Source organism: Typha angustifolia, chromosome 14 (genome assembly GCF_048772165.1).
Source record: "Typha angustifolia cultivar Huaian chromosome 14, ASM4877216v1, whole genome shotgun sequence".
NCBI classification, from domain to species: domain Eukaryota; kingdom Viridiplantae; phylum Streptophyta; class Magnoliopsida; order Poales; family Typhaceae; genus Typha; species Typha angustifolia.
Window position 1 is genome coordinate 3,611,569 of NC_133252.1, and position 14,346 is coordinate 3,625,914.

Here is a 14,346-nt window from a genome sequence, read left to right on the forward strand (position 1 = left end):
AGAAAGTTTAGAGTGGCTTAGTAATAAAAATATATACGTATGAAAAAGTAGAATTAAATTTTGTTCAAACTGATAAATATTTTTTTAATTAAAAAGTCACAACACTATTAATTTTAGATGGAAAATATAATAACTATAACTTAGTTAAAAATGTAAGGAGGCATAATGGTACAAAATAAAGTTAGATAAGTAGGTTAATTCTCCTAGTCATAATAAGCTCAAAGTACATGCATATAGTACGAAATAGACTAGAGAAGAAGATAACTCTTTTATCACACAATAAGCACTTAAAGTTTACTCCACTGTCCATTGATAAATTATTTAGAGAGACATTAACTTTCCCCTAATACTGTGAAGCTACACCAAATGGAAGTCCCTAGCTTAAATATGAGCCAATCAAGAGCACAAAGTTTCTTCCTTTTAAATGAAAAGTCAGTTAATCATTGAGAAATGGCCTAACTCATCAATCACTTCAAGAGATATAGTCTGTCATAATGGACCGAATTTAATCTTATCAGGCTGAGCGTAATTGTCTTTTGTAAAACTATACATATATATTAATATCTAATTTATTAAATATATTTAAAAATAATTGAAATAGACGTGCAGACACGCTTTCGAGTCAGACTAGACAGACAAAGGCTAGCGATTTCGTTTGAAGACATACTCTCTTAGACCCTCCTCTAGAAGGGCTAATGCGTTTCCAACCAGCACACTCTCGTAGTTATCCAAAACAATAATTTATCCAGAATGAAAATTAGTATGGATTTGATGGCTCTAATTATATTTTAAAAAACAATAATGGAGCATACTCCAATCTGCCGAAGCCACGCCAACTTTCTAGATTAACAAGCGGACAATTTGGTCCTGTTAAAATGAGTGACAGATCCATCGTTTTAACGGTGAGAATGGTAGCTCCAGAAGAGCAGACGTTGAGAGTTTTGGACTGGTAGAAGGGTTATCAAATCACCAAACAGGGCCTCTCCTACCTACTCCATTCCTCTATATATTAACATAACCACCTCCTAATATAACATTTAGTTTCTCTTAGCAAAACGCACACACTCACACACACTCGTACCGACAGAGAGAAATGGGACCAGGAGGGCCTGGTGGTGGGCCGGGACCCGGCGGTCCGCCGGGCTGGGGGCCGGGACCCGGAGGGCCGCCGGGCTGGGGACCTTGTGGCTGTCTCGGCTCTTGGTGTGTTTAAACTCTTCTCTTTTTGTTGTTTGTTTGTTTGTTTGTTGTCATCTCTCTCCTCAAGGATTGGTTTTTGGTTATTTGATTCTTGTTGAAAGAATTGAGATTTGTGAGCTGTTGTTGCTGTTGGTATTTGTGGTTGCAGCTTCTACTTCCTGTGCTGCTGTTGCGTGCTGCGGGATTGCTGTGGGCCATTCTTTGGTGGGCCCCGCGGACCACCAATGTGATGGGGCTTGCTGGGCCGTTTGATCGATGAGGCTACGTACGTAATATGTAATAAAGGGATGCTTAGTGCTAAGTTTCATTTGAATGTCTTTCTTGGCCATGTCAATTTCTTCTGAATTAATCGATAATGTCCTACAAGCTAACCTTAACGACCTCCTTCGGCTAACACAACTCTTGCTACTGCCGAATCCTTGGTTTTGATACACTCCAAAGGTTTCTTCTTGCTTCTTGTAGAGAACCAATGTTGGGTTTTCTTCGCAGTTGGGGTTTCTTCAGGATTTGGGGAAAAGGAGGGTGATTTGATGAGGGTCTTCTCTGAAGAGGGTCTTTTATCCTGCTGCTTCTTAGAACTGGGTCGCTTCTCGACGGGAGTCTCACCCTTTTGAGATTGGAATCGTGGAGACCTTCGAACAGCGGTCTTCTGAGAGCGGAGGCATCGACTACTACTACTACTACTACTACTACCACCATGAGCGGCGGAGTTACTACTCGTAGGAGCTTTCTTCGACATCTGGGTTGGTGTTTGAGAGCGAGAGATACCAAATGGTTGGAGAAGAGGGAAATTTGCCTATGTCGTGGAGTTCAAAATCCTTAACCCTTAGAGGAATCGAGGGTGAAGAAAAAAACCGGGTTTGATTCTGGCAAACTGAGCCAAGTAAAACCGGTTCAGGATTTCCTTTCTGCTTGCATGACACCTTGTTGGATATTTTTCTTTTTTTATATATAATTAAATACATTTTATCCCACTTTACCTCCTAAATTTTGTGATCTTATAAAATAACTTAAATGGCTCAGATTTTTTCTGTTAAATAACTAATATATTCAACAAAGTTTAGTGGTTTAGTAATACAAAAATGTAAGTATGAAAAAATAGAAATAAATTTTGTTCAAACTGATAAATATTTTGTTAATTAAAAAGGCACAACAGTATTAATTTTAGATAGAAAACATAATAACTATAACTATATCTTAGTTAAATATACAAGCAGACATAGAGAAAGTTAGATAACTAAGTTAATTCTCCTGGCCATAATAAGCTCAAAGTATATATGCATATAATACGAAATAGACTAGAGACCGAAGATAACTCTTTTATCACATAATAAGCACTTAAAGTTTACACCACTGATAAATTATTTAGAGAGACATTAACCTTATCAGGCTGAGCGTAATTTTCTTGTAAAACTATGCATATATGTTAATATTTAGTTTATTAAATATATAATATTTAAATTAAAAATAATTAAAATAGACATGCATAGAAAGTCAGACTACAGACAGTCTTTTGAGTCAGACTAGACAGACAAAGAGTAGCGATTTCGTTTGAAGACTTACTCCTTTAGATCCTCTAGAAGGGCTAATGCGTTTCCAACCAGCACACTCTCGTAGTTATCCAAAACAATAATTTATCCACAATGAAAATTAGTATGGATTTGATGGCTCTAATTATATTTTAAAAACAATAATGGAGCATAGTCCAATCTGCCGAGGCCACGCCAACTTTCTAGATTAACAAGCGGACAATTTGCTCCTGTTAAAATGAGTGACAGATCCATCGTTTTAACGGTGAGAATGGTAGCTCCAGAAGAGCAGACGTTGAGAGTTTTGGACAGGTAGAAGGGTTATCAAATCACCAAACAGGGCCTACCCACTCCATTCCTCTATATATTATCATTACCACCTCCTAATATAACATTTAGTTTCTCTTAGCAAAACACACAGTCACACACACTCGTACAGACAGAGAGAAATGGGACCAGGAGGGCCTGGTGGTGGACCGGGACCCGGCGGTCCGCCGGGCTGGGGACCGGGGCCCGGAGGGCCTCCGGGCTGGGGACCGGGACCCGGGGGGCCTCCGGGCTGGGGACCGGGACCCGGAGGGCCGCCGGGCTGGGGGCCGGGACCCGGAGGGCCGCCGGGCTGGGGGCCTTGTGGCTGTCTCGGCTCTTGGTGTGTTTAAACTCTTCTTTCTTTGTTGTTTGCTTGTTTGTTGTCATCTCTCTCCTCAAGGATTGGTTTTTGGTTATTTGATTCTTGTTGAAAGAATTGAGATTTGGTTAATCTTTTTGGTTGCAGCTTCTACTTCCTGTGCTGCTGTTGCGTGCTGCGGGAATGCTGTGGGCCATTCTTTGGTGGGCACCGCGGACCACCAATGTGATGGGGCTCGCTGGGCCGTTTGATCGATGAGGCTACGTACGTAATATGTAATAAAGGGATGCTTAGTGCTAAGTTTCATTTGAATATGTCTTTGTATAAATCTTGAATCCTTTCTCTAGGGCCAATTTGCACACACACAAAAAAAATTGCAGTAAAATTAAGCTCTTATAATTGACTGCGTTTATTTATTTATTTATTACATTAGATGCACATCTTTTTATAATAATGAGTGTATATAATTTAATATATTTTTATTATTTTAAAAACTAAAGAATTCTTTTTTTTTTTTTACAAATGCCTCCTTTTTTCAGTGCCTGTTTAATGGAGGTAGAAGTCTTTTATTTATTTTTATTAGAAACAGATCTAATATCAGATATATCTATATTTATTTGGTGAATGTATAAGAACTTATTATATAATTAATAAATTATATAGATGATCAGTAAGTAAGTATATGCAGTAGATTAGAAATTGATATAAAAGTATAAAAAATATTTTATATCACTATTTTAATAATATTTTAAATTAAATGATAAGTGGATATATTAATTTGGATATTATTTTTCAACCCACATCTATGTCCGCGTAGACTATATGGATATGGTACAAATTCAGATATCAAGCCAGATAGAAAAATCTGAACTCATATGTAGCAAAAGTCCAGTATAAATCTAGATTAAAATTGAATTTAATATGACTTGTTTTCACTTGTAGTCCGTAGTCTAGGATGATCTACATAGTAACTATAAACATGATTTAAATTATTATTATTATGATTTACTATCTTCACTAGTATTATGCGCTTTGCCTCTCCTCATTTGGGTCAAGTTTAGATCTATTTTTAAACCATTTTAGTGAAGACTAATTTAATTATGTATTCAAACACTAGTTTAAAGTAATATGGCTTCAACACAACCTAATTAAATACATTTTTATCTCTATTCTCTTCTTCTATCCAATTATGTTTTATTTACCAATATTATATTTTTCTTTGAAAAGACATCACTTCGATCAAGTATTATTTCAACCATTCTCTCCTCTTGTGTTATCTTCTCTCTCCTTTATTATGAAGCTAATAAAGTGTGTTTTAGTTGTTTGACATAAAATACTTCCTAAATTCTATCTTTCATATCGTATTACTTGTATTATGACACCACTTGAATTCTGTATAATCAAACACCTAATTTTTGGAAGTAGTTTAAGGTTAACTAGGCCAAAACAAGTTTTCATTGGCCTCTTTATATACTGTTATAAATTATATAAGCACCGATGAAAACTTACACTAGCATTTAAATAAATATTAGATAAATCTAAAATACCCGTCTCTAAATACATGTGTTTTTCACTTGAGTAAAACTTACGTTGTTTCCACAATATATATTAGTCAATATTTATATATAGTATATAAAATAAAAGCTCAAAATTTTTACAAATAACTCAAGTAAAAAGAAGCCCAAAATATCATAGATTATAACAAGCCCAAAAATACATATACATACACTCCATTTGATACTAATGCCCGCGCAAAGGGCTACATTCCATCAGCTTAATTTACAAGAATAAAATAAATAGTTGAGTTATAAATAATCCTCACCAGCTCCTCTACGAACTTGAGATTATCTACTAATTTACACATTTTACTAAGGACGCATAAAGCCAAGTAAGTAATGCATCCGTACAATATGCCCATTGTCCATAACTAAATGTTACATGTATTAATAACAATAAACATGTTATGCATTATTCCAAACTATCAAATTCTTTTTGACTCAAGCTCGTGGAGAGCCACAACTATAATAACATTAAATGCTCATATTGAGCAACACAATCGAGGAGGAAAGACATCTAATGGTATTATCGTCTGTTCATTATCTAAAGAACAACTAACTAACTATCTATTGTTGTAGACTAAGTATCTCTACTATAGGCTCACCACCATCACATGGATCAGCATCACACGCACCCAAATGTTACCCACACAGGCCTCAACTCATCATCATAATTGTGGAGCACTAGGATCAACATAGCCATAGAGCACTGAGCTCACACAAGCGCCCTCACTTTGCACCCATCGGGTACCGCTAAGTCCAACAACCCCTATCCCACAGATATAGTTTATATATCATCCACTGTCTAGTTTTAGTACTCAGTAGTTTCACGCCTGCTTAAACTAGCATACATGATGACTGATAGTCCTCTCTAAGACCTAACAACCTCAAACATTAGTTAATATAGATATAGGTAGTAGATACATTCTACCTCCTAACATCTGGCTGAAAGAGTAAAAGACACTACTGAGGTAAAACTTAACTATATGTTGATGTGTAAGTGGTGCAGAGGTTAACATCGGCAACCATGCAACATATAAATCATAGTTATCATACCCCAAGAATGTATTTAATATTTCATCTATAATTGTAAAGCTCTAAATAAATATAATTATGTTGACTAGTATATAAGTATCTACACATGCATAATATGTATGTGATAAAACTATAAAATAAATATTACCTCAATAGTAAGTACTCCTAGACTATGGATGATTTACTTGTTTGACACCGTTTCTCAGTTAACTTGTTTCTTTTTCGCCACAAGATTATCTTCATATAGTAATAAAAGTATAAGCATAAGATTTTATCTGAAACTAATTATTTAAATAATCCACAGGCTGTCGCTATAGGTTTGAGTATGCCCACTTGAGAATTTTTTTATTTATTGCTCAGGTAAAATTGTTATAGTAATAATAACGATTTAACATGTCATTAAGTGTAATGAATACAAATACATTCATATTCACTATTACACTAATTATCGTCAATTAATAGTAAATATAATATATAAAATTTAAGGGCCTAAGTTGACATGGTTAATTAAATAAAATAAATTAGAACAAATTAAAAAGCAACTAACATACTTTGGCCAATATAGGCATAAAACATTGGTTGGGCTGCAACCAACCCAAAGACCATAACATCACCCCCATTAGGTTGGTAAAAAAGCCCAGCCCAACCTAGGCTAGGTCGCAACCAAAATAAAGGCAAAACTAGGTTGGGCTAGCTACAACAAAATCTATCCCACCTTAGGTTGGATCTCACCTAACCAAAGTCAACTTGGGCTAGGCCTCACCCAACTTAAGCCAACTTGGGCTGGGCTACTTGTAGCCCCACTCGCCACTTGGGTTGAGTTGCACCCAACCCAAGCCCAACACCATCCCCCCTCCCCCCATCCTCTCTCTCTCCATAGAAAATAAATAGCTAAGTTAAGAGAGAAAGAGGTGGCTACTGGCAATCACTGCCACCAATAGTAAAGTCAGTCATCGACGACTTCTTACATGCTAGGGAAGAAACAACGAGGCAACAACTCCATCAGATGTGAAAAAAGGGAAGAAACAACGAGGCAACAACTCCATCGGAGGTGAAAAAAAGGTCTCACCTCAAAGAGGAGAAGCTTGATAATGAAGAGAGTTGTCAAATAATTTTTGCCATCGACTATCCCAATCAACGATAGTGAACCCATTTCCACCACCATAGCAACCTTCACGAGGTGTAAAGTGGCTAATTGAGGTGGTCGTCGATGCTCGACCCTACTCCACTGTCGATCGCCATAGAGATGACTTGCCCAACAAACTAAGTAGCAAGGGCACCAAAGGACGACATTAAAAGCTTCCTCATGAAGAGAAGAGCTCTTGACCAGGCGAAGAGTGAAGATGGTTATGACGATGGTTAGATTCACCCTCGAAAATTGACAAGAAGGAGCCACTCGGTGTGGCCGCTCCCAGGGTAAGGAAGAACCCAAGAAGGACAACAACCAATAAAAGCCTAGCAAGATGAATCTCCTCAGACCGGCATGATGTCGAGATGAGATGATCAGACAGCCATCTTTTCCAATGAAGGCAAACAAACTAAAGGTAGAGAGATAAGACTATTTGTGCTATTAAAATAAAATTAAATAAAGAGGAAAATTGAGGAATCTCCCACAGATCATTTGACAACACTGGCACGCTCTAGCAACAGCAATTGTGCAACGAGAATGAATAGGGAAAAAAGAGGTTGTAGGGTGAGAGAGAAAGAAAGAAGAGAGAAGAAAAAGGGGAAAAATGTCAAGCACGTGCTCAACACTTGTGCTGTTTTGTGGAATGTTACAGAACCCAAGCGGTAAAAATTTTTACCATCATTTGTTTGTAAACATTTCTTTACTAGTGCTTTTACACATCGGCCAAAATGCTTTCCCTAACGGTTAACTACCAAAAGAAATTTATTAGCTAACATATGTATACATCACATAAGGTACATATTTCGACACTAAGATATTTACCGGTGCTAATTGATTTCCCTGGTGGTTAACTATCGAAAGAAATCCATTAGCCGACACATGTATATACATCGACATAAAGACACACCACCGTATGTTGACCGATGTTTATTAAACATAAAAGATTTTCCCAATAAATTTATATGCTATAGAATTTATATGTCGATATATAAATATGATAACATATGTTGCTTGACAAATATATAAACAATTCAAGACAAGTTTTGAATTTTTTTCTACATAATTAAACCAAATATAGTACTTGGATAAATAATTGATACTTCACGTTACTTGCTAGATCAACAAAATAACTAGTCACTCTTAATTCTAACAATTTGTGTTGACATTTTTATACAAACCCGTTATATTCTATACTTTCTCATGGCATTTCCTACATACTAGCCCGTTGTATTTTAGTCAGGACCACAAAAATATTAAATGCTTATATTAAAACTATTAAAAAAATTATACTAATTGAATTAAAGGTTAAATATATTTTACAGTTCCGTACTTATGTATAAAATTACTTTAGCCTTTGTACTTTAAAAAATCTCAAATTAGTCTTTATATTTATAACTAAGGTGTTAGTTTTTTTTATTAAACTTAATTTAATGATGCCAAAATGTCAATATCTTGTTAGTTAAAGACAACATACAGATTTTATAATGATATAGTTAAATGACCAAAATAGCCATAACGACTGTATTAAACTAGATAGACTGATTTGAAATTTTTTGAATTAAAGGAGGATTAAGTGATTTTAGACAATAACTACATGGGTCAAAAATGCACATTAGCCATTCAATTAAACTGCGAGACGATAAAATGAAATTAAGCAATTCTATAATTACCGGATGCGACACGTCGAGCCAAAGCCTAGTCTAGAAACGGGGACAACACAGCATGGATGAGATTCTTTAATGCCACCATGATTGCCCAAGTTGCGTGCCACCTCAACCATTGGTGACTCTACTGCATTATCCATAAAAAGAGAGACCCGCACTCCACCTCCTCGGCGGGCGGCCAATTGGATGTTCGGGATCTACAGAAACCACACTGGATTATATGTGTGGTTCGCGGATCCAAGCAATCAGGCCGGAGTTGTCAGATCTTACTGTCCCTCCGACATCCCTTCTACATGACAACAAACCAACCCTAAGTTTGGACTTGGCTTCTTTTTTCCACGCTCCACCATCTACAACAGCCCGTTTGGTAGAGTCAAATAAAAGGGGTTAAGTTATTATTATCCACAAAAAATATTCTATTTCATTCTTGTCGAATGAAAGGGGTTAAGTTATTATTATCCCCCTGGATTTAATAGATAAGATCAATAATTTGGATATCTCTTCTGGATAAGCCAACACCATATTCCATGCCCCAAGGTATCTAATAGAATTTTTCAAAGCATCAAAAACGTGGCTTCAGTATTCCAATTTGTACTGCCAACCGCTTCTCGGTGTGGTCCAATCTTTCAACTAAATCCATCATCATGTCGGACTGCCACCTCATCCTCACGTTACTCTTAATGTCGCGAGGATTCTTGAACAACCTGCAACAAGTAAATAGCCACGCGTAGGCTAGCCATCGGGCCATAGCTTAATTGAGGCCGAGTAGCAGATCCGCGGTAAAAACCTGTCAGAATCTCCATGTTATCCTCCACCGTCCAAGAACCACTTCCCACGACGAACATAATACAAAACAAAGAGATGCTAATTACCCAAAACGCCCACGTTCTCTAACAAGAGGAATAGTGGTAGGACCCGTTATTAAGACAAAGGATGAGGGCATAAAAAGAAATAAGCAAACCTGTGGTATTAAGTGGAACGCAATACCATACGAGCCCTTTGATTTATTTGCAGCTAAGGATGAGCATGCCACGTGGCCTCCCATTTTACTCTTTTTTATATCCGCGACCTCTTCTTCCTGGCCTCTCCAAACGCAAACCAAACTACCAAATTCCCCAAATCGAATCGAATCAAATCAAATCAAACACTTCCTCTTTCCCCTCACCCTCAATTTTTATCTTTACATCCCCTAATTTTTATCTTCACGTCGCGTTTTCTATTCTTCTCTCTTTGTTGGAATCCATGGAGGGTGTATTGATGAGGACGACGGAGACCGTGGCGAAGCCGGGAGCTCTTCCGATGAGGAGCGTTGGCTTCTCCGAGTCGATTCGGGTCGGATCGATGATTAGGCGAATTGGATTCGGATCCGCAAGGAGAAGGGCGACTCGAGTTGGGCTCAAGAGCGTTCGAGCGGAAATGGTGGTGGAGAAGAAGAAGTCGCCGCCGAAGAAGAACTTGGTAATCCCTCCCTTCCTTATCACATCGCCGCCTATATGATAATAGATTGTGGGAACCTCCTGTGAAATTTAGGTGTTAATTTGTAAAAAGCCCTTCTTTGTTTTCTAATTATTTTGGATTTTTTTTTATTAGGAAAAAGGTACTCCGATCGAACTCTTCGTGGGCCTTCCACTAGATTCCGTCACCACCACCGTCAACCACCCCAAGGCCATCTCCGCCGGACTCCGAGCTCTTAAGCTTCTGGGGATCCACGGCGTCGAACTACCAATCTTCTGGTCCATAGCCCAGCCCGACTCCTCGACCCAATTCGAGTGGGCCGGATACCTCGCCCTCGCCGCCATGGTCCGAGCCGCCGGGCTCCGCCTACGAGTCTCCCTCCACCTCCACGCCTCTCGCCGGCCCAACATCGCACTACCCAAATGGGTCTCCCGCGCTGCCGCCGTTGACCCGGATATACTATTCACGGACCGGTCCGGTCAGCGCCACATGGATTGCCTCTCCTTTGCGGTCGACGAGGTCCCGGTGCTTGAGGGGAAGACTCCGATCGAGTGCTACAACGGGTTCTTCCGCGGATTTCGCGAGGCGTTCGCGGAGTTCTTCGGTTCCACCATTACGGTAATTTATCTACCTTTTAACAAAAGGCGTGTCTTTTTTATGTTCAATGGAGTAATTATGTGCTTTAGAATTTTGCTGATTGCTTCTTGCTCTTTCATCTCTAGGAAGTTTCCGTTTCCCTCGGCCCCAATGGCGAGCTCCGGTACCCATCCTTCCCACCGACCACCACCTCAACCCATCCCTTCACCGGCGTCGGAGAATTCCAATGCTACGACAAGTACATGATGTCGCAATTAAAGCGCCATGCCGAGGAATCCAACAACCCACTTTGGGGACTCTCGGGCCCCCACGATGCTCCGGCGTACCATCAATCTCCAGATTCCACCGACTTCTTCAAGAACAACGGTGGCAAGTGGGAGACCCCTTACGGTGACTTCTTCCTCTCCTGGTACTCCAAGCAGCTCCTTACCCACGGCGATCGCGTCCTCTCAGTTGCCTCCAAGGTGTTCGATGAACTGCCTGTTCAATTATCCGCAAAGGTGCCTCTTTTGCATTGGTGGCATAACACCCGGTCGTGTCCCGCCGAGCTAACCGCGGGGTTTTATAACACTGATCGGAGAAATGGGTACGACGCCGTCGCGGAGTTGTTTGCACGGAATTCTTGTACGATGGTCATCGCAGGGATGGACTCGTCGGAGTCACCACCGCTGCTGTCTCAGATAACGAGAGCGTGCGAGAAGCATGGGGTGCGAATCGCCGGTGAGAACTCTTCGCTCGGAGGTTTTGGAAGAATCAAGGAGAATCTCATGGTGGAGACTCTGAGCGTGGGATCTTTTACCTATCAGAGGATGGGTGCAGAGTTCTTCTCTCCGGAGCATTGGCCGACGTTTGCGGAGTTTGTGAGGAGCGTAAAGCAGACAGAGCTGGATTCAGATGATTTGGTGAGCACCGACAACAAAGACAATGGCTTGTCTCTTCCGATTGGTTCGGCGGCGCCGGCAGGAAACGATCGGGAGATGCAAGCAGTTTGAGGAGTATGTATCTATATATCTATATCTATATATATATGTATATAGATATATATAGATATATATAGATATATATAGATATATACATACATATGTTCTTCTTTACTGTTAATACTCGTATGCATTATTATTATTCATGGACTGAGAAATACTCAGAGGCAGTAGTTATGGCTAGATACAAATGTAGACTCTAGATATAAATGTAAAATAATTTGTAGTAATGTGTTATTATTGAGGCATCTGAAGACATGGCTTTTATTTGTACTTCATGATTCCTTATAAAGTTGATATTTATATGTATTTCTTTTGTAAAATATTTAGTATAGTTATGTTTACATATTTGCAAATATTTTAATACCCCTCTAAAATTTATAATTTTAATTTAATAGCTATAATAGCTAGTTTTTGTATGTGATATCTATTTTAAAAATCACATTACGTTAAAAAGTGGCACAAGAAGATTTAATTATGTGTGTCTAATTTTTAAATTATATTTTTTTTTCTGTTAAGATTTTTTTCTTTTAGATATGACGACAATCAAATAAATCTGTATCAACATCATAATTTTATCCACAATATCTAAACTAAGAATAACTCAAGTCTGACTGTCAATAGATAACCTTAATAGGGTCCCACACAGGCTACAACATATCATCAAGAGCATTTCACTATTATATACACACAACGGTGGTATATACATAATTATACAAGTACAAAGTCACCTACTAAAATATAAAATAAGGATAAAGACACTTTGAAAGATGTCAACTGATACATCATATAACATAACGTATCTAGCGTATAACACTAATCACACTCTACTTATCATCCACTGGCAAGACCTCTAAGGAAGTATTCTGCTTCACTTATTCACTTGAGTTTTTAGAAAAAAGAAAACAAAGAGAGTCATGAGCTAAAAGCTCAGTGAATAGGTCTTTTCCTGAATTAGTGATGTCAAAAAGAGAGTAAATCATGTACTAGATAATATGAATCAGAAATAAGCATCATGCTATGAATGAACATATAAGCAAGTCCTCGATAATCCTAGATTTATAGTAAATGTCATGTTATAATTGATCAAGAATACAAACACTTAATAATGTATAAATAAACCTCTATGTCAAACTATCGTCGTATCACTCTCAAATATAACATATATGATGTATGCCGACCATGTCATGATGTTAAATGCAATAGTATCTAAATTATGATAATTACTCAATAACTATATGCAATTCTCAGTATCACAATTATCATCGACATCTTGGTATAACATCATCATACTATACCACTGTGCACAGTCAACACTCGGTACCCGGTCTTATAATCCAACCCGAAAGCTCAGAACAAACCTTGCCAACTGTTAATGGTATCTCAATCATATAATCATACCTTGCCAACCGTTAAGGGTATCATCATCATCCAAACCTGAGTACTCAAACCATATAAGGATAACTCTCCGTATATGTTCTAGCGAACAACATGTGTACGAATGTCTGTTGTACACATAGACTACTGACCTCGGGCGTAAGGCCACAATATCGCGACTATGTCAAGTGATCAATCAACTCCAAACACGCCCTAACTCTCGTGCCCACTTGGTATCCTCATGCTTTTTACCAAGTATCCTATCCATGAGAACTCATGCATTTCCTTCTAAATGATACATCACATGCATTTTATTCAGTATTATAACAAGTCATGTATATCAAGAATTTAAGTGGAAGAGGAGTCAAAAGAAATCTATAATGCGATGAAATCTCTACATGCTACATATCATCTCGGCATTATGTCATAACAGTATAATCATCTCTAATCATCTCTATATATCATCAATATACTCATATCTAGGATCAGTCTACTTATATGAATGATAAAATGCTCGATCGAAATCATCTCTAGATAATATCATATAATCATGTTGGAGGCCAAAATATGTATATACATAACTATATAATATATTCTAATTTGATAGGGAATAAGACTATTCACCACAACTGAAATTATAAAACAACCACTCATTCACGTTGCCACAACAACGATCAGTCCTCGATTGGGGGGGGGGGGGGTCAAAATTTGAAATTATTTATAACATAGAATGTCAGTCTTTTCACTAATTAGAACTAACTTGACTAGAATAAAATTTTTCGTTGTAATCATATACTGTTAATTCCTTTATTTTGTTATTTATTAACTAAAATTATATTATCTAATAATGTATATAAAACATAATTATGTGCCTATTATTCTCTTTGATAATTAAGAAAATAAGAATTAAATTAATACAAATAATTACATATGAATATATGTACATAGCTCTAATAATTACTATACCTAGTTAGGATTAATATAGTAATTTATATTACAGGTATTTTGCTAAACCTGATATAATTAGATTTAATTCATGTAAATTAAATACATTAGATTAACTACAATAGTTAAATAACTAATAACATAATCAAATATAATTTAAATAGTAATTAATAATGTCTTAAAAAAAAGAAACTACACATAGTGCTGGGCTGGGCCCAGCACCTTGCCATGCAAACAGGGCAATGCTTGAG

The 14,346-nt window shown here is 37.6% G+C and overlaps 1 protein-coding gene and 1 long non-coding RNA gene across 2 annotated transcripts; both read left to right on the top strand.

The window, feature by feature from the left end:
* Nucleotides 1–940: 940 nt before the first annotated feature.
* LOC140776396 (uncharacterized) lies at nucleotides 941–3,756 on the top strand. Its single transcript, XR_012106880.1, has 3 exons — nucleotides 941–1,203; nucleotides 1,349–3,378; nucleotides 3,505–3,756. It is a non-coding gene; the product is annotated as an uncharacterized lncRNA (long non-coding RNA).
* Nucleotides 3,757–9,793: 6,037 nt separating this feature from the next.
* Nucleotides 9,794–12,082, top strand: LOC140776331 (inactive beta-amylase 9). Its single transcript, XM_073119996.1, has 3 exons — nucleotides 9,794–10,199; nucleotides 10,332–10,814; nucleotides 10,919–12,082. Exons 1-3 carry the CDS (start codon nucleotides 9,984–9,986, stop codon nucleotides 11,783–11,785), a joined length of 1,566 nt encoding a protein of 521 aa, XP_072976097.1. The 5' UTR covers nucleotides 9,794–9,983; the 3' UTR covers nucleotides 11,786–12,082.
* The last annotated feature ends 2,264 nt before the right edge of the window (nucleotides 12,083–14,346 follow it).

Bases quoted from the DNA above. Each gene is read 5' to 3' on its own strand.
- LOC140776331 (XM_073119996.1), top strand. From the start codon at position 9,984: ATGGAGGGTGTATTGATGAGGACGACGGAGACCGTGGCGAAGCCGGGA. The intron at 10,200-10,331 runs GTAATCCCTCCC...TTTTTTTATTAG, and splicing joins CGCCGCCGAAGAAGAACTTG to GAAAAAGGTACTCCGATCGA. The intron at 10,815-10,918 runs GTAATTTATCTA...TTTCATCTCTAG, and splicing joins TCTTCGGTTCCACCATTACG to GAAGTTTCCGTTTCCCTCGG.